Genomic DNA, 19,886 nt, shown 5'->3' with positions numbered 1-19,886 from the left:
AAAAAAAAAAAAAAAAAAAAATGCATTGACCCATGTCACTTTAGTTTTGTGTATTTCACTGTACATAAATTATATTTCAATAAAATGCATGTTATAATTAATTAATTAATTAATTTAATTTTTTTTAAAAAAAGAAAAGATGGTGGAGAGGGGATCAGTGGCACAGGGTCGTGAGTAGCTGAGGAGGGCTGGTTGAGGTAACAGGAAAGTCAGTAGAAGAGCAAGTCCTTGGGAAAGAGTGTGAGAGGTGGCAGAGGTTGAGGGATAGAGCAGTACTTTAACAAAGTATTTTCCTGCTGCTGCTGCTGACAGCCAAGAAGGAAATTCCTTCAGAAATTAAATTGGAAGCATTCTTTCCTTCTCTTTCCCAACTGCCAATAGCCCAGATGTACCTGGGTTAGAGGACCCTCAAACAATAAGAATTACTTATATTTATTAAGCACTAATTATAGGTCTTTTAGAGGAGTTCTGGTGGCAATGTGGCTAAAGCATTGGGCTGCTAACCAAAAGGTCAGCAGTTTGAACCTACCAGCCACTGATGTGAGATGTGGCCATCTGTTTCTATGAAGATCTACAGCCTTGGAAACACTACAGGACAGTTCTACTCTGTCCTATCGGGTCACTATGAGTCGGAATTGACTCGATGGCAGTGGGTTTAATTATAGGTGGCACAAACAGTTAAGCACTCAGCTACTAACTGAAAGGTTGGTGGCTTGAGTCTCAGTACCTTGGAAGAAAAGCCTGGTGATACTTCCCAAAGGTCATACCTTGAAGATCCTATGGCGTGCAGTTCTACTGTGACACACATGGGGTCACCTTGGGTTGGAACTGACTCCATGGGAACTGGTTTGTCTCTGTTTTTGATTTATTTATGAGAGAACCCCTGGGGAGCAAAGAGTTCCTGCTCTCAACTACTGGCCCAGAGACTGGAAGTTCCACCCAGAGGTGCCTCAGAAGAAAGGTCTGGTGATCTACTTCTGAAAATATTAGCCTTTGATAACCCTATGGAGCAAGCCCTACTCTGACACACAGGGGGTCACTATGAATAGAGTCAAGTTGGGGGCAACTAGAGTACTCACGACGTGGGGTTAAGTGTTCTTCAAACCAAAAAAAAACCAAACTCGCTGCCTTCGAGTTGGATCTGACTCATAGCGACCACTCCTTGGGTTTCTGAGGCAGTATCTCTATGGAAGTAGATTGCCCAACCTTCCTTCCGAGGAGTGGCTGGTGGGTTTGAACCACCAGCCTTCTGGCTGGCAGTCAAATGCCTTAGGCACTACGCTACCAGAGCTCCTTAAGAGTTCTTAGAAACTGATTATAATGCTAGATTTTTCAAACAGACACAGTATTCTTAAATTGCTGTAGGAAATTTAAAGAAATAAAGTATTCATTAATTCAACAAATTTTCATTATCTACATTTGCAAGCAACTTTATCTTAAAAATAAGTATTTAACATAGTGATTTGCTTCATATTTCAGTCAAAATTTAAATGATTACCACATGAATTGAATCAATACTTAATGAGTACTTAATAGGTTCTAAACTCATTAAATATACTCAAATATCACACTGCATTCAGTGCTTATTTACACACAAAAAAATTTCTAAAATTGGTGCTTACTGCCAAAGAGCTTGAGATTTAGTGAAGGCAGATTGGCAAAAGAGTTTGAGTTGCTTACAAAATTTTGATTCTCATCTAAATTGGCAAGTTGCTGTTTAATTATGTCATAAAAAGTGTGTGTGGAATCTTTTCTAGACATTCATTGAAATTCAGTGGTTGAAAACAGCTATTGTGATAGGGGATTCATTTAAAGGATGAAGCAAAGAAGGAAGGGAGGGAGGGAAGAAGAATTTAAATCTCAAGTTTTCTCTATCACTGGGAATTCAAGCAAAAAAAAAAAAAAAAAGAAACATTACTTCACTTTCCTGCACATTTAGACTTTACTTTTTTTTAAAAAAAAAAAAAAAAGGAAAGAAAAGAAAACAGCTTGGCCATTTTCCGCACTCTCTCATGTCTTTTTCCTAAAGGTTCCAACCAAGCTATTCAGCAGGAACACAGAATTCTATTTGCAGTCCAATTCCAACAGCTCAGAGCCCCAGACTTGAGTGACCAGAAGCTTGCAATTGAATGCTAACTCCTACTCTAGTCTCCATTTCACCAGGACCAGCCCTGGTCCTGCATGTCTGTGGATCTAAGAAAACCTCTCTGTCACACTGTTGGAAGAAGAGAAAATAGCTGAAGGAATTGGTCTGAGATGAAAGATTTCAAGACACTTGAAAAAACAAAGACACTGTCCACTGCCCCACCCTTTAATCCAAAATTGTAATCTGAGAAATATTCCATATTTTCCTGGTATGGTTTTGCTAATGTGAAATACAGCTTTTTACACCCCAAGAAATCCAGGGCTCTGCCAAGAATGGATTTTAGGGAAGGAGAAGGGAGTGGGAGGAGGGAAAATTCTGAAGTGGAACCGTTTGCTTAAGAGGAGAATTGAAATATTGTTACTCTTGAAACTGTCAGAAAGACCATGAGGCTGGAACCGGGATTCTTGTTGCGTCTGCGTGCCTTCATGAAGTCACTGTCTCCCTAATATAATTTTTCTTGTCTATTAAATTAGAGGATTAGATAAAATGGTCATAAAAATTTTCTTTCCAGCTCTGAAATGCAAACAAAAATACTGAGGCCTCTTCCAAACTCTAAATAATCCTTTAGAAATACTTTGTTTTTGAAGTCTAGGAGGAGATGGGGAGGAGATGGGCTTGCTCTGTGCCAGAGTTAACTAGAGCTGGGTGGCGGCACCCAAGCTACCTGGCGACACTTCAGGAGCATGGAGCCACCACTCAAACAGCAAGAGGCTTCGGGGTATTGTTCCTTGGGCAGCTCCTGAGAACCCACACTTCTGCCAAGTCTCATCACACATTCCTTCCTCTGGCCTTTGCCTTTCAAGGTTCAGTCACAGAGAACAATGACTGTGAGTCTATTGATGGGCTTCGTTAATGAGTTGGAAAGATTGTGCTAAATCAGAAATTTTCTCTTAAGTCAGGGAGAATGAGTGTTACTCTCTAAAGTTTATCAACCCCTTTCCCAAAAGCAAAGGATTTCTGGTGGCGTAGTCCCTAAGGCAGTTGACTGCTAACCAGAAGGTTAGTGATGCAAACCGACCAGTCACTCTGCAGAAGGAAGAAGCAACAATCCATTTCTGTAAAGATTTACTGCCTTGGAAACCCAATAGGGGTCACTATGAGTTGAAATTGACTCAATGGCAATTTTCCCAAAAGGCTAGGGGCAGTTACTCAGAATTGAGTTCTACTGTTATCAACTGAAGGAGCTCTGGTGGTGTAGTGGTAAGGCATGTGGCTGCTAACCAGAAGGTCAGTGTTCAAACCCACCTATGGGACAAAGATGAGGCAATCTACTTCCGTAAAGATTTACAGCCTTGGAAAACACAATGGAGGTCACTAGGAGTCAGAATTGACTCAATGGTAGTGAGTTTTATGATTAACTGAAGATTCCCTGGGTGGCACAATGGTCAAGCCTCTGGTTGCTAACTAAAAGTCGGTAGTTCAAACCCACCAGCACTCCTTGGGAGAAAGACCTGGCCCTCTCCTCCTGTAAAGATTACAGTCTAGAAAACCATATGGGCCGTTTGACTCTGTCATATAGGCTCTCTATGAGTCAGAATTGACTTGACAGCATACACACATACAACAAAAATTATTAAGTAGGGTCCCTAGGTGGCTCAAATGGTTTGTGATTGACTATTAACCTAACGGTTGGCATGCCAAGCCCACCCAGCAGCTCCACAGAAGAAAGACCTAGAAATCTGCTTCTGTAAAGATTACAGCCAAGACGACCCTACGGAGCTCAGTTCTCTGTAACACAGGGTGTCGCCATGAGTCAGAACCAACTTAACAATAATAGATTTAATATTAAGTACCATTTAGAAAAGAGAGTCCATAGCCCCTTCTTTAATTCAAGGAAGAAAGAAGAAGAAGGGAGCTGAGAGAAGAGGAGGGAGAAATGGATGCCCAGGAGGATGAGAGGAGATTGATAAAAGTGAACGACAGAGATTGAAGAGAGGAAAACGTCAGAGACAAGAGCAAAGGCTGCCCACCTTAGTGTCCTGCCCACTCTAATCCACCCTAAGGCCACAGCCAGAGTGATCTTTCCAGAACACAAATCTGACTACCTCACTGCCCCACTGTGAGTGAATGAACAAACACGCTGGCAAAGTAAGCTCTAAACTCCTTACTCAGCCAACAGAATCCACCCCCAAGTGGCATTAAAATCACTCCTGGCTGATTTCCATGTTTTCTTTCCATGACCCAGGAGCTCCAGACACACCAAGTCCTCATGAATCTTTGGATTCTCTTTGTTGTGTCATGTATTTTTGTCTCTGCTCCTGATACCTGTCCTTTTTGTCTCATCTTTTAAGATCCACCTTAGCTATCACTGCCACTCTGACACCTCTTCCCAGCTGCCTTTTGTGCACTGACCTTGTTTATTACAGTGTATTTATTTATTTGTTAATTTATTCCAACTAGAGCCCTTCTATAAGGTGCTCTGGTGGCACAGTGGTTAAGCACTCAGCTGCTAACCAAAAGGTTGGTGGTTCAAACTCACCATCTACTCTGCAGGAGAAAGATATGGCAGTCTGCTTCTGTAAAGATGACAGCCCTGGAAACCCTATGGGACAGTTCTACTCTGTCCTATAGGGTCACTGTTAGTCGGCAATGGCTTTGTTTGCTTCAGAGTCCTTCTGGCTCCTACATGGTACAAATGATTTGCACTCTACTACTGGTAGCATAGTGGCTAAAGCACTTGACTGCTAACCAGAAGGCTGGCGGTTCAAACCCACCAGCCACTCCTCGGAAGGAAGGTTGGGCAATCCTACTTCCGTAGTGATACTGCCTCGGAAACCCAAGGAGGGGTCGCTATGAGTCGGGGCCGACTCGACGGCACATAACAACAACAAAAACTAACCTAAAGCTTGGTAAAGTGGAGGGTTAGCAAAAAAGGGGAAGACCCTCAACAAGATGGACTGACACAGTGGCTGTAATGATGGGCTCAAGCATAGCAGGGATTATGAGGATGGTGCAGGACGAGGCAGTGTTTCATTCTATTGTACACAGGGTCACTGAGAATCAGAGCCAACTCAACAGCATCTAACAACAACTAACCTAAAGGTTGTTGATTCAAATCCACGCAGTGACATCATGGAAGAAAGATCTGGTGATCTGCTTCCATGAAGATTATAACCAAGAATAATCAGGGGGCAGAGTTATGAAAACGTCTTAGCCATAAACAAACGAGTCACTGGCCTTAGGAGCTTAGAACCACAGTCTCAGGTGACAGCTAAGTCAACTGGCATAACATAGTCCACAAAGACAACATTCTACACCCTACTTTGGTAAGCAGTGACAGGAGTCATAAAGCTAGCAAACAGCTAACTAAGGTAACTGAGGTTGGGGAGACTACTTGTGTCTCCCCAACCAGAGCAGAGTGAAGAGAATCAAAGATGCATGGCAATAAATAGGCTAATGGACTAATGACTCACATGAACCTCAGCCTCCTCGACCATGAGACCAGAAGAACTAGATGGTGCCCAGCTACCTCTCCCAACTGTTCTGAAAGGGATCACAACAGAAGGTCCTGGATAGAGTGGGAGAAAAGTGTGGAATGAAATTCAAAATCATAAAAAAAAAAAGACAAGGCTTACTGGTCTGATAGACACTTGTGGAACCCCTGAGACTATGGCCCTTAGTTACCCTTCAAGCCTGGAACTGAACTCACCCCTGTGGCTCAACTTTTAGCCAAACATAGACAGGCCTATAAGGTGAACAGGAGCTCTGGTAGTATAGTGCCTAAGGCATTTGACTGCTAACCAGAAGGCTGGCCACCAGCCACTCCTCGGAAGGAAGGTTGGGCAATCTGCTACCGTAGTGATACTGCCTCAGCAACCCAAGGAGGGGTCGCTATGAGTCGGGTCCGACTCAATGGCAGACAACACCAACAACAACATAAGGTGAACAATCACACCAGACAGGTATGCACTCCTTAGAACAAACAACTGTGCAAGATCAGAAAAGCAGCATTTGCCCAGAGATAAAGCTCAGAAGGCAAGAAGGGATAAGAAGGAAAGACCATTGAAAACAGGAAACACAGGAAGGAAGTGGAAGAACGTTGTTACATTGTGGGGATTGCAATCAATGTCTCAAAACAAAATAGGTATGAATTGTTAAAAAAAAAAAAAAAAAGGAAACTAATTTACTCTGTAAACATTCCTTCACATCAAAATACAAAGTGGGAAAAGAAAAAACAAGGTCACAGCCAAGAAAAGCCTACGGAACAGGTCTACTCGGAAACACACAGTGTCACCATGAGTAATAATCTACTCAATGACAAACCCACTGCCATCGAGTCAGATCTGACTCATAACAACCCCTCCTTGGGTTTCCAAGGCAGTGTCACGATGGAAGTACATTGCCCAACCTTCCTTCCGAGGAGTGGCTGGTGGGTTTGAACTGCCAGCTTTCTGGTTAGTAGTCAAATGCCTTAGGTACTATGCTACCAGAGCTTCTTACTGAATGACAAAAACAAAAACAAAAAAACAATAACTCACTGCCATCAAGTCGATTCCAACTCATAATGACCCCCTTTAGGTTTCTGGGGCGGTAAATCTTTACAGAAGTAGATTGCCCAGTCTTCCTTCCGTGAAATGGCTGGTGGGTTTGAACCGCCAGCCTTCTGGTTAGCAGTCAAATGCTTTAGACACTATACCACCAGAGAGGAGTTGTATTAAAAACCTCCAGGATATCACTAACTTAAATCTACATAGTATCTCTTATGGAGGTTTTGTTTGAAAATACTCAGGAACCCAGGATAGAAAGTATAATTTGAATTTCAGTGGTCTAGTCAGGAAACAATAACCCACTGGCCAGCTATATCGGCCTCTACTGCCTCACACAGGCACTGCCAGGAGGGAGCCAGGAGAGAGCCCATCTATTGAAATGGGGCCAGTTGCCATAGAGTTGATTCCAGCTCACGGCAACCTCAGCGTGGGCCTGTGCTCCATATGGTGTTTTCCTGTGGCTAAATTTTTAGATGTAGATCACCAGGCCTTCCTTCCAAAGCACACTACATGGGCGTGAACTGTGTTAACTCCATCGAAGTGGGAAGTCCACCTCAATCCTTAGACAAAAGTGAAAACATCTCCACCAGTTAAAAAAAAAAAAATAGCATTAATCAGCTTTAGCCTGAAGATTGTCAGATAAAAGGACAGTCTCTAAAAAGGCTTCCAAGAAGCAGGCTCACATTTAGAGGTTATCAGTTTTCCTGTGACTCCTTAAAGACACACTTTTGTGCTGACACAGGCTTGGGTAGCTGCACTGTGTGGTCAGGTTGGAAGTCCCAGGTCCTAGACGCTGCTCTGCAGTTCTGTGTGATCTTGGTCCGCTCATACAACCACTCTCAACCCAAGCATCTGTGATATGGGGGTCTAGGTTTCAAGGAGCTCTGGTAGCATAATGGCTAAAGCATTTGACTGCTAACCAGAAGGCTGGCGGTTCAAACCCACCAGCCACTCCTCGGAAGGAAGGTTGGGCAATCCTACTTCCGTAGTGATACTGCCTCGGAAACCCAAGGAGGGGTCACTATGAGTCGGGGCCGACTCGACGGCACATAACAACAACAACAACAACAAGGTTTCAACTACATTAACTTTTTCAGGGACTATTTACAAAACCCATCAATTCTTACAGTAAAGTCTATTTGTTCAAAGATCATGTAATTGAAAGTAATTCTTCTCTTTTCAGCCCACTAGATGGTGTCCAGAAAATAAGTCAAAATCTATCTCTTGCTGTTCTTAATGTTGTAAATTATATTTAGTTCCATCAATTTGCAATCCACTACACTGGAGCCTTCACTCACTTCCATGTTATCATTGTTGCTAGGGGCTGCTGAATCAGTTCCAACTCACAGCGGCCCTATGCACAAAAAAGCAAAGACTGCCCGGTCCTGAACCATCCTCACAATCGTTGCTGGGTTTGAGCTCATTGTTGCAGGCACTGTGTCGATCCATCTCATTATGAGGCTTCCTCTTTATAACTCACCCCATACCACCCTAAAAGAGTTAAATGCTGCAGAAATAAATCAAGTGCTCTGTGAATATCAGGCATCCAATCATACATGATGGTTTGCATTTTAAACACGCATGGTCATTTTGTTTTGTTTTGTTTTAGCTCTGCTTCTTTTTTAAACAGGCTGAGCACAGCGCTTAGCAACCAAGAATGCTATAAATCCAATAGCAAGCAGTTTGACAGGAAACGGCCCAGCCAACTCACAGCATCACAGTTGATTGCTTTTGACAAACACAAAGCTTCTCCCTGCTGCGAAGTGTCAAGAAGTCCAACTCTCTTATGATGAGGAAATGATCATCTACAACAATCCGTCTACCTGCATAGGTCAGTCGTCCTCTTTCTGGCACCAACTGAGCAAGTAAAGCAATCAAGTTATGGTGTAAAGCAATAAGTTATGGGCTGGCTGCCCATGTGGCCCTTTCTGATGGGTCAACAGATACGGGCTCCCTTTTGCACAACATTGCTTCTCTCGGCTGATTATTGTTTCTTAGCAGAAAGGGCAATCCCACTACCTTAAAAAAAAAAAAAACTCTCTGCCCTCCAGTCAACTCACGGTGACCCCTCCTTGGATTTCCAAGGCAGTGTCACTACGGAAGTAGATTGCCCAAACTTCTTTCCGAGGAGTGGCTGGTGGATTCGAACTGCCAACCCTCTGGTTAGCACTACACCACCGGAGCTCCCAGCCGTCCCACTAGCCACCCAGAAACTCATAAACACTTTAGCAAACTTCTCCAAAGAAGTGAGTCTAAGAATCTGAGCCAAAAACAAAACAAGACAAAACAAAAATACAACAACAGCAGCAACAACAAAACCCATTCAGCTTTGACAGTAATCCTTAGAAGAGAATGCTGAGTACCTGGCCCCAGAGTGGGGTGATCTGGGCTAGGTCATCTACCCCGGGGTGCGGTAGCTCATCTGGTCTCAGGGGTTTTAGGTCTGTAGAAGTGCTATTATCCACAGCCCCAGTCTTAGGGTGGCTCCGCTCTCTCACTTTCTCCCTCCTGGAATCGCTACGGCCAGTCTGCTGGTGGCTTTGCACTATTTTCGCCACCACTTTCTTAGCTCTTCCGCTCACCTCCATGTATTCATCTTGACACAGGCAAAATGGGAGGAAAAGCAGAGCCAGCAGGTGCCAACAGACGAGCTGCGTTCGGAGCATGGTTCCCAATAGAGCACGGGGCCTCCCGGAGGACGGCTGGGCTGTAGGCGTCGTGTCTCCTCGGCAGATGCCAGGATCCGAGCTGAGGGCTGCAGCGGCCAGGCGCTTTTATACTTTGGTGGGTAATAAATAAGGCTGCAGGCAGCCGGAGCGCCAGCAGCCCTCCCTCCACGGAACAGCCCCGTTCCTCACGTTCCCACACCCCGGGGAAAACTGCTTGCTGTGCACAGCTCCCAGTTGGTGGGGTCCGTAAATGTCACACCTTGGCATGGTGTGGTGAAAGTGTGAAGCAAACATACACGACCAGCTGGAAACAGAGAGCATGTGTCCAGGGGTTTGCTGTCGTGATTAGACATGGATAGGCTGCAGAGTCGCAGTGTAAAACGCCTTTTGGAAAAGCCGACCCTTGGGCTTGCCAGGAAATTTGGGCTTAACTGCATCAATTCCGTCTGAAATGGGAGGGAAGTCACTCGGGGAAATCAAAAGAGCTCTTGCAGGCTTGCTGAACGAACGATCAGTGTTTCTCCCCTTTGCGTTGCATTAACTAATTCCTTTCCCCTTCTGGATATCATTGGAGGCCGTGGGTGGTGGAAAGCAGCTGACTCGCTCAGCTTCTAACTGATAGATTGAAGGTTTAAATCCACCCAGAGGCATCTTAGAAAAAAGGTTTGGCAACCTACTTCCAAAGAAGTCAGCCATTGAAAACCCTGTGGAGCATAGCTGTGCTCTGACACAGGTAGGGGTCACATGCATTGAAGTCAACTCCATGGCAACTGGTTTCCAGATCCAATCAGCAAAGGCAGTTGGGTGACCACAGAACACAGCTGAATCCAGGAGCAGGGTCTCTGGTTCCTTAAAAGTATTTCTCTGCCCTGGGCTTTAATACTCTTCTTGAGCTCTTAAGGGCTAAAGTTAAGTAAAACGTAGCCAGATCACTTGTTGCCAAATAAGACAGAACAGCCAGCTTCCTGTTAAGATAAGTTTATCTGTCTCCAGCTACTCTTCTTACCCACCATACTATACTTGTTACTTAGAATGGAGGAAATGGAAAGCTTCAAGGCAAACAGTGCTCTGAGCACATCAAGATGGAAAGAGTGATTATTGCCTTCATTTTAGTTGCTATGTTTTTAGTTCAAACAGAGCGAGTGGACATTCCTAACCTTATCACAATAACACAGTAGGAGAATTTATCTGTCTTTGTCATTTAAAAGTGCCTCTATTAACTCATTCTTTCATTTAATGCTACTCAGACACTTGCTTTAATAAAAATTCACTGGTCCTCTCTCAGGGAACACTGATGTTGTAGTGCCTAAGGCATTTGACTGGTAACCAGAAGGCTGTGGATCAAACCTACCAGCCACTCCTCGGAAGGAAGATTGGGCAATCCATTTCTGTAGTGATACTGCCTTGGAAACCCAAGGAGGGGTCACTATGAGTTGGATCCGACTCAACAGCAGTGAGTTTGGTTTTTGGTTTTGGATGGCTCTCTCTCATGTGCCAAGGATGAGTGACATCCTGGAACCTTAAAGAAGATGAGTGGCAAGTGTCTGATGCTAAGTGGACAAGTGTGACACTGTCAGAAAGAAACTGGAAGAGGCCCAGCTTGTTGGTGAAGGGGCAGAGCAGGTGGAGAGAGGGGAGAGGAGACAGGCTGTTCACAGCTGTGCGCCTCACTCAGCAAAGGCCTGAGAGCCACTTCCTGAACCGCTCCTAGCCCTGCCCAAACAGCTGTGTCTGGAGCTCACAACTGTACATGGATATATATGGGAAAAAAGAGCTCAGGTGGTGTAGGGGTTTAGGCATTTGGCTGCTAACCAAAAGGTTGGTGGTTTGAACCCACCAGCTACTCTGCAGAAAAGGTGAGGGAGTCTGCTTCTGTAAAGATTTACAGCCCTAGAAACCCAATGCAGGTCACTAGGAATCAGAATCAACTTGGTGGCAGTGAATTCTTAGTTAGTTATACATAGAAAGGATTTGGGGCCGAGAGAACTGGAGAGTTATTCTGTAAAATAAAAACTTGTCAGTTCACTAAGGGGCTTTGGTCAAATGGTTTGTTTTCAGCTATTTGCCTAAAAGGTTAGTAGTTGGAATCTACCCAGTGGTGTCAAGGAAGAAAGACCTGGCTATCTGCATCCATAAAGATTACAGCCAAGAAAACCCTATGGAACAATTCCACTCTAACAAGTGACCTCACCGTGAGTTGGAATTGATTTGATAGCAGTAAGCTTTGTTTTTTTTTGTTAAATAAGTCACTTTTTACTTAGTAGAAAGCTCCACCGTCCTATTCCACAAGCCTAATTTTGAGTGTCTGGTTTCCTCCTGGAGGATTATTTGCGTTCTGTAATTAGCACTGTTAAAAGACAAATACCCCCTGGGAAAGGTAGCACATCAAACTATTACCTGGCATTACTTTTATGGAGGATTTCTTTCACAGGCCTGGGGCTGGAGAATGGGGAGGGATGGCACCTGGGGCTTGAGGGTGAGCAAGTAGATGGAGCACTGCTGGAAGAGGAGGGACAGCCCAGGTGGGTGTCTCAGTGGGGGGCCTGGAGGTGCTGGGAGCAGGGGAAGGAGGGAGGCCTGGGGGAAAACGCTGCAGAAATCACAAAGCAAGGAAGGACTCTGCAGTAGAGAAGGAAGGAGATTCAGGAATAAGAGGAGGGAATGAAATATGTGGCGAATAGCCTACGTGAACAAATGCCTCCTTTGCCATGAGACCAGAAGAACTGGATGGTATTCAGCTACCATTACTGAACTTTTTGATCAAAAATTCTACAGAAGAATCTTGATCAAAAGGGAGAAAAATACAGAACAGAATTTCAAATCCTCATGAAATCTATGAGCCACGGAGGCTGAATGAAACTCCGAGACTAATGTCCTTGAGATAATCTTTAAATCTTAAACAAAAAATATTCTCTGAAGTTTTCTTCAAACTAAATAATAAACCAAAAAACAAAAAAAGTAAAGAACCATGCCATCGAGTTGATTCTGAATCATAGTAACCCTATAGGACAGAGTAGAACTGTCCCATAGGGTTTCCAAGGCTGTAACATTTACAGCAAGACTGCTACATCTTTCTCTTGTAGAGCAGCTGGTAGATTCGAACTGCTGACCTTTCATTTAGCAGCTGAGCACTCAACCACTGCACCACCGGGGCTCCTTAACTGAAAAATAGTTTAGTTTAATTAGGAATGGATGTCTGTCTTGAGCATTGTGCTCTTTTAAAGAACTATATGGGATCAAATTGGCAACAGCAAATAGAAAGTTTAGAAAGGAAATGTGGGGCAGTGAGTTTACATTGATAGAAGAAGAACAACTCAGAAAAAGAGCTTGAGAACAGTTGCAGACCTTGAAGCATGTAGTCACTGTCACTGAATTACACATGCAGAAACTTTGAATTGGTGTATGTTTTGCTATGTGTATTTTCAACAATAAGTTATTTTAAAAAAGAAATGGATCTGAAAACTAGGTCATCTAATTCACAAGTTTTTTTTAAGAGGTGCCTCTGGGACCGAGTAGTTGAACCTGTGGGCTTGGGACCATAGTCGCAGGGGACATCAAGCTCAATTGGCATAACATACTATACAAAACATTGTTCCACCTCCTATTTTGGCGAGTAGTGACTGGGATCTTAAAAGCTAGCAAGCTGCCATCTAGATGCAACGATGGGTCTCTCCTCATCCAGAGCAAAGAAGAATGAAGAAAACTAAAATTCATGGAAACAATTAGTCCTAGTGACTGGTACACCATCCAATCTGCAGCCTATATGACTATGAGACCAGAAGAACTAGATGGTACCCGGCTACCGCTATCATCCAGTTGGAAGGGGATCTATGTAGAAGATCCTTGATAGAGAGGGAGAAAAATGTGGAACAAAACTCAAAATCTTTTGCAGGAAAAAAAAAAAAGATGAGGACCAGGTTTGCTGGTCTGATAGAGCCTGGTGGAATCACTGAGACTATGGCCCCTAGCTGCCCTTCAGACCTGGAATTGAACCCACACCTGTGGTTTCCACCCAAACAAAATACAGGCATATGAGTTGAACATTTACCTCAAGTAGACACACTCCCTGGAGAGAACAATCATGGGAGAAGGAAGGGCTGCTTATGCACAGGGAGATAGCTCAGGGTGCAGGAGTGTATGGAGGGATGGACACTGGGAAGAGGTAACTATGGGGAGGAAGTGGGAGGGGAGCTGTTGCATTGTGGTAAACTGTGGTCAATGACATGAGACAAAGTATATGTGAACTGCTGTGTGGAAAGTGAATTTGCTCTGTAAATCTTCACCCAAATCACAATGAAAAAAAAAGAAAAAGAGGTGCCTCTGACTTTTGCAATCAGGCCACTCCCACAGCCTAGATCACCTGGCTAAGAAACTGCTAGTCAACCTCTTCTAGCTCTTTAAGACCATCCGTTTGGAGTTTTCCATCCTTTCATCTATTCTACTGATTCCCAGCCCTGACTGATTAAAATACACCTATTGTTTTTTCTGCTAGGTGATTTTTTTTGCTCGTAGTCAATTTCAACTCATACCAATCCCATGTGACAGAGTAGAACTGTCCCATAGGGTTTTCTAGGCTGTAATCTTTACAGGATCAGATTGCCAGGTCTTTCTCCTTGGAGCCACTGGGTAGATTTGAACCCCCAACCTCTCAGCTGCTGAGCACTTAAACAATGGGCCACCAGAGCTTCTTAAAATAACCCTTCTAAAGATATCAGCCATCACTCATCTGTCAGTTGGTGGTACTGTGGTGTCCTGCATGTTGCTGTGAGGATGGAGGCAATGCCACCAGTATTTCAAATATCAGCAGGGTCACTGATGGACAGGCTTTGGCGGAGCTTACAGACTAAGACAGACTCAGAAGAAGAAAGGGGCCATCCACTTCTCAGAGAATTGGCCAGTGAAAACCTTATGAATAGCAGTGAAGCACTGTCTGATTTATTCCTGGAGAACTTTACTAATAGCCCTGAAGCATTGTTCGATATAGTGCTGGAAGATGAGCCCCTCAGATCTGAAGGCACTCAAAATATGGCTGGGAAAGAGCTGCCTTCTCAGAGCAGAGCCGACCTTAATGATGTGGATGGAGTAAAGCTCTCCGGACCTTCATTTAATAATGGGGCACAACTCAAAATGGGAAGAAACAGCTGTAAGCATCCATTAATAATCAGGAAATGGAATATACAAAGTAGGAATCTAGGAAAATTGGAAGTTGTCAAAAATGATTGACAAAAAATAAAGATTGATTTCCTAGGCATTAGTGAGCTAAAATTGACTGGTATTGGCCATTTCGAATCAGGCAATCATATGATCTACTATGCCGGGAATGACAACTAGAAGAGGAATGGTGTGGGCATCCGTTGTCACAAAGAATGTTTCAAGATTTATCCCACAGTACAACACTGTCAATGACAGGATAGTATCCATATGCCTATAAGGCACATTTAAATTTACTACTATTATTCAAATTTACACACCAACTAAAGATGAGGAAATTAAAGATATTAACTAACTTCTGTAGTCTGAAATTGACCAAACATGAAAATCAAGATGTGTTGATTATTACTGGTGATTGGAATGTGAAAGCTGGAAACAAACAAGAATCACCAGCAGTTGGAAAATATAGCCTTGGTGATAGAAATGATGTCAGAGATCACATGATAGAATTTCACAAGACCAATGACATATTCATTGCAAATACCATTTTTCAACAACATAAATGTAGCTATACATATGGACCTCACCAGATGGAATGCACAGGAATGAGATCGACTATATCTGTGTAAAGAGGCAATGGAGAAGCTCAATATCTTCAGCCAAAACAAGGCCAGGAGCTGACAGTGGAACAGATTATAAAATGCTCATACGCAAGTTCAAATTGAAACTGAAAACAATTAAATCCCAGGAGCCAAAATATGACCTTGATTATATACGACCTGAATTTAGAGATCATCTGAAGAATATATTTGATGCGTTGAACACCAATGACTGAAAACCAGACAAGTTGTAGGATGACATCAACAACATCATATGTGAAGAAAGCAAAAGATAATTAAAAAGGCAGGAAAGGAAGAAAAAAACAAAATGGATGTCAGAAGAAACTCTGAAACTTGCTCTTGAATGGAGAGTAGCTAAAGCAAATGGAAGAAATGACAAGAAAAAGAGCTTAACAGAAGATTTCAAAGAGCAGCTCAAGAAGACAAAGTAAATTATTATAACAAAATGTACAAAGATCTGGAGTAAGAAAAGCTGAGAGGAAGAATATGCTCAGCATTTCTCAAGTTGAAAGAACTGAAGTAAAAATTCAAGGCTCTAGTTGCAGTGTTGAAATATTCTTTTGGCAAAATATTGACTGATACAAGAAGCATACAAAGAAGATAGAATACACAGAGATCAGTGTACCAAAAAGGAGTTGTCAAAGTTGAATTATTTCAGGAAGTAGCATAGGATCAAGAACCAATGGTACAGAAATAAGAAGTCAAAACTGCACTGAAGGAATTGGTGAAAAACAAGGCTCCAGGAATTGGCAGGATACCCATTGAGATGTTTTAAAAAATGGATGCTGTGCTGGAAGCACTTACCTATGCCAAGAAATTTGGAAGACGCCTACATGGCCAATTGTCTGGAAGAGATCCATATTTGTACACATCTCAAAGGAAGGTGATGTAACAGAATGTGGAAATTATTGAACAATATCAGTAATATCACATGCAAGTAAAATTTTGCTAAAGATAATTTAAAAATGATTGCAGCAGTATATTGTCAGGGAACTTCCAGAAATGTAAGCTGGATTCAGAAGAGGACAAGGGATATCATTGCTGATGTCAGGTGGATCTTGGCTGAAAGCAAAGAGTATCAGAAAGACATTTACTTGTGTTTTACTGACTATGCAGAACCATTTGACTGAGTGAGCGTAACAAATTATGGATAATGTTACAAAGAATGGGAATTCCAGAACACTTAGTAGTGCTCATAAAGAATGTACATAGACCAGGAGGCTGTCGTTTGAACAAAACAAGGGTGTGCCACAGGGTTTTGAATGAAGAAAGGTGTGCGTCAGGGTTGTTATCTTTCACCAGACTTAAACAATCTGTATGTTGAACAAATAACCCAAGAAGTTGGACTACATGAAGTAGAATGGGGCATCCAGATTGGAGGAAGATTCCTTAACAACCTGAGTTATTCAGATGACACAACCTTGCTTGCTGAAAGTGAAGATGACTTGAAGCACTAACTGATAAAGATTAAACCTCAACATAAAGAAAATGAGAATTCTCAGAACTGGACCAATAAGTAGCATCACGTTACATGGAGAAAAGCTTGAAGTAGTTAGAGATTTCATTTTACTTGGATCCACAATCAACATCCATGGAAGCAGCGGTCAGGAAATCAGATGTTGTATTGCACTGAGCAAATGCTGCAAAAGACCTCTTTAAAGTGTTGAAGAGAAAAGATGTCACTTTGAAGACTAAAGTGCAACTATCCCATGCCATGGTATTTTCACTTGCCTCATAGCTGTGTGAAAGCTGAACAATACATAAGGAAGATCAAAGAAGAATTGATGCTTTTGAGTTTTGGTGTTGGCAAAAATACCATGGACTGCCAGAGGAACAAACAAATCTGTCTTTGAAGAAGACAGTGTAACCGGAATGCTCCTTGGAGGCAAGAATGGCCAGACTTCATCTCACCTACTTTGCTCATATTGTCAGAAGGGACCATTCCCTGAGAAGGATATTGTGCTTGGTAAAGTGAAAGGTCAGTGAAGGAAGGGAAGATCCTCAATGAAACGAATTGACACAACGGCTGCAATGATGGGCTCAAATATAGCAAGGATTGTGAAGCACATGACTGGGCAGTGTTTTGTTCTGTGGTACACAGGGTTGCTATGAGTTGGAGTCGACTTGATGCACCTAACGACAGCAACAAAGATATCAGTGTCTGGATCTCATCCTACACTGATTGAGTCAGAGTCTGTAGTGGGATTGGGCACCCACAGTTTTTAAAACATTCTCTCCACATGATTGTAATGTGCAGTCATGGTTAAGAAACACTGACCATCATCTCCTTGACTCAAAAAGAAGAAATGATAATAATAAGATTATTATCTGAAGGAGCTCTGGTGGTGAAGTGCCTACGGTATTTGACTACTAACCAGAAGCTTGGCATTTCAAACCCACCAGCTACTCTGTGGAAGGAAGATGAGGAAATGTACTTCTGTAAAGATTTACCACCTCGAAGCACAATGGGGGTCACTGTGAGTCAGAATTGACTCAATGGCAGTGGTTTTCATCATTTGTTGAGCATTGCCAGGTACAAGAGTCCGAGGTGGTGCAAACAGTTAAGTGCTCAGCTGCTAACCAAAAGGTTGGAGCTTTGAGTCTACTCAGAGGCAGCTCAGAAGAAAGACCTGGGAATGTACTTCTGAAAAATCAGCCACTGAAAACCCTGTGGAGCACAGTTCTCCTCGGACACACACGGGGTGCCATGATTCGGAATTGACTCCATGGCAACCGATTTGGTTTATCCTCTGCCAGCCAAGAACTAATTCACTTATTTCTCATAGCAAACCTATTATCTCCCTTTTATAGATAAGGGGACAGAGACTCAGAGAGGTAAAGACACTTGCCCAGTGTTGTAGAGTTGGAAGGGAGGGATCAGGATCTGACTTTGAGTCTGTCCAGGGTCTGTGCTATCCTACCTCCCTCCAGAGTAAAGGGAAAGGTCAACACCAGGCTGACTGCAGAGAGGAGGAGGCCTGGAGGCCTACCCACAAGAATCTGGGTCAGAGAACATTTATGGAAACTTAACTGCTGACCCCATCATTTTGCATGTGAGGAGATGGCAGTCTCAAGACTGTGGTTAGGTGCCGTGGAGTCAGTTCTGACTCATAGCAACCCTGCATGACAGAGAACAGCCCCATAGGGATTTCTAGGCTGTACTCTTGATGGAAGCCAATTGCCAGGTCTTTCTCCTGTGGAGCCATTGGGTGGGTTTGAGCCACTCACCTTTCAGTCACTAGTCAAGTGCTTAGCAATTGCATCACTTGGCTTCCTTTTCAAGTTCTTGGGTTATGAGTGCAAACCCCGGCCAGAGAAGAAGTCTGCAGTCTCTTGGGTGCGGTTCATACCGTTCTGTTTTAAACCTTGGCTCATTATTAAATCTGACTTGTGGTTATGATTTTATTCATTTTCTGGCGTCCCTGGATGACACAAACAGTTTGTGCTCAGCAACTAACCCAAAGGTTGGTGGTTCAAAGTCACCAGCAGTGCCAATGGTAGAAAGGCCTAGCAATCTGCTTCCATAAAGATTACCGTCCAGAAAACCCTATGGAGCGATTGTACTCTGTAACACATGCAGTCACCATGAGTCGGAACCACCTGCACAGCAACACGTTTGGTTTGGTCTCTTGGGTGATGAACAATTGTACTCAATTTCCAAAGATGTGAATAAGAGTCTGACATCACATTCTGTCTGGAGTCGAGTGTTCAACACATCTAAAATCTGTCCTAGGAACCCCCTGGAAGAGACAGAGTCCCTGTCCTGCTCAGCTTTCACTGGCTGAAAGCTCACAGAGGATCCTAAGACACCCTGGGAATGTCACCACCGTCCGGTTTGCCTCAGCCCCGGGAATCGAGCTGTATGTTGGCACAGCCACCACTGTGAGCGGCATCAGAGGGACAGATGTAAATGAATATACTTGTAAAACCCAGCTCCGGGAATCAGCTCAGCAAGCTTGAGGCAAATATTTGCTTAGCTTTACAAAGGAGGCTGTTATGGCATGCTGTCCTGTGGCCTCAACCAGGGTGCCCCACTGAGGCCTGGGCCAAAAGCCGATCAGCTCTGGTCTGGCAAGTGACAGTCAAGAACTGTGTTGTATTGAACGTGTCTTTATATCAAGGCCAACTTGAGGGGTAGCTAAAGAAGGCATCTGTTTGCAGGGGTATCATTAAGGTTGGCGTCACCCAGTGCAGTAACTCACGGTGTCACCTCCTCATGGACCTCTTCCTGTCCTAGAACATACAGAATCCTTAGTCATGTTTAATATCAATTTTAATCATAGAATAATATGTGATAAAGATAGTTGTAAATTGCTAAAATGTAATATTTCTTAGAGTATATGAATACTAACAGCAAAATTGTTTTATAAAGTCTTTCTACCTTGAATTATAACATTATTAGTAACTGAACAGAAGCCTTTTTTGATTTTTCTCCTTTTCCTTTCATTACTACTTCATTCTCAAAAAAGTTATTGATATAGGTTCACAAATACTAATTAAAATATTGTAGCTAAAACTTCAGAAAATTTGACAAAATCAGAGACTATAAAAACACTGGAAGCAAATGAAAACAACGGTGCATGCGTATGTGTGTGCAGACAGGCAAAACCGCATGATTCGACGCGCCATTCTAAGTCGGTAATGATGACAGATCTGACTGGAGTGCATTAGAAGGTTCAAAGAGTAAAATTAGCATAGAGTTCAGCCTTATAGGTTTACTGATACATGTGAGCTGGCTTTATGAAAAATGTCTTGGTTGTTATAACTAACTACAGGATACTTTTATTTTTAAAATAATAAATTTATGCTGAAA

At 43.0% G+C, this 19,886-nt stretch overlaps 1 protein-coding gene across 1 annotated transcript in view; it reads right to left on the bottom strand.

Annotated features, from left to right (window-relative positions):
* The window catches only part of C1QTNF3 (C1q and TNF related 3), a 43,582-nt gene extending 34,283 nt beyond the window's left edge, over positions 1-9,299 (bottom strand). Inside the window, exon 1 of the mRNA XM_042783073.1 lies at positions 8,997-9,299. Within this exon, the coding sequence (XP_042639007.1) occupies positions 8,997-9,299 (303 nt within the window). The remainder of the gene's footprint in view (positions 1-8,996) is intronic.
* Between the last annotated feature and the right edge of the window lie 10,587 nt (positions 9,300-19,886).

The sequence above is a fragment of the Orycteropus afer genome, unplaced genomic scaffold (assembly GCF_000298275.1).
Source record: "Orycteropus afer afer isolate SDZICR_OR568_19922 unplaced genomic scaffold, OryAfe1.0 scaffold00635, whole genome shotgun sequence".
Classification (NCBI taxonomy): Eukaryota; Metazoa; Chordata; class Mammalia; order Tubulidentata; family Orycteropodidae; genus Orycteropus; species Orycteropus afer.
Note: the sequence above shows the minus strand (reverse complement) of the source record. Positions and strands in the feature narration are given on the sequence as shown.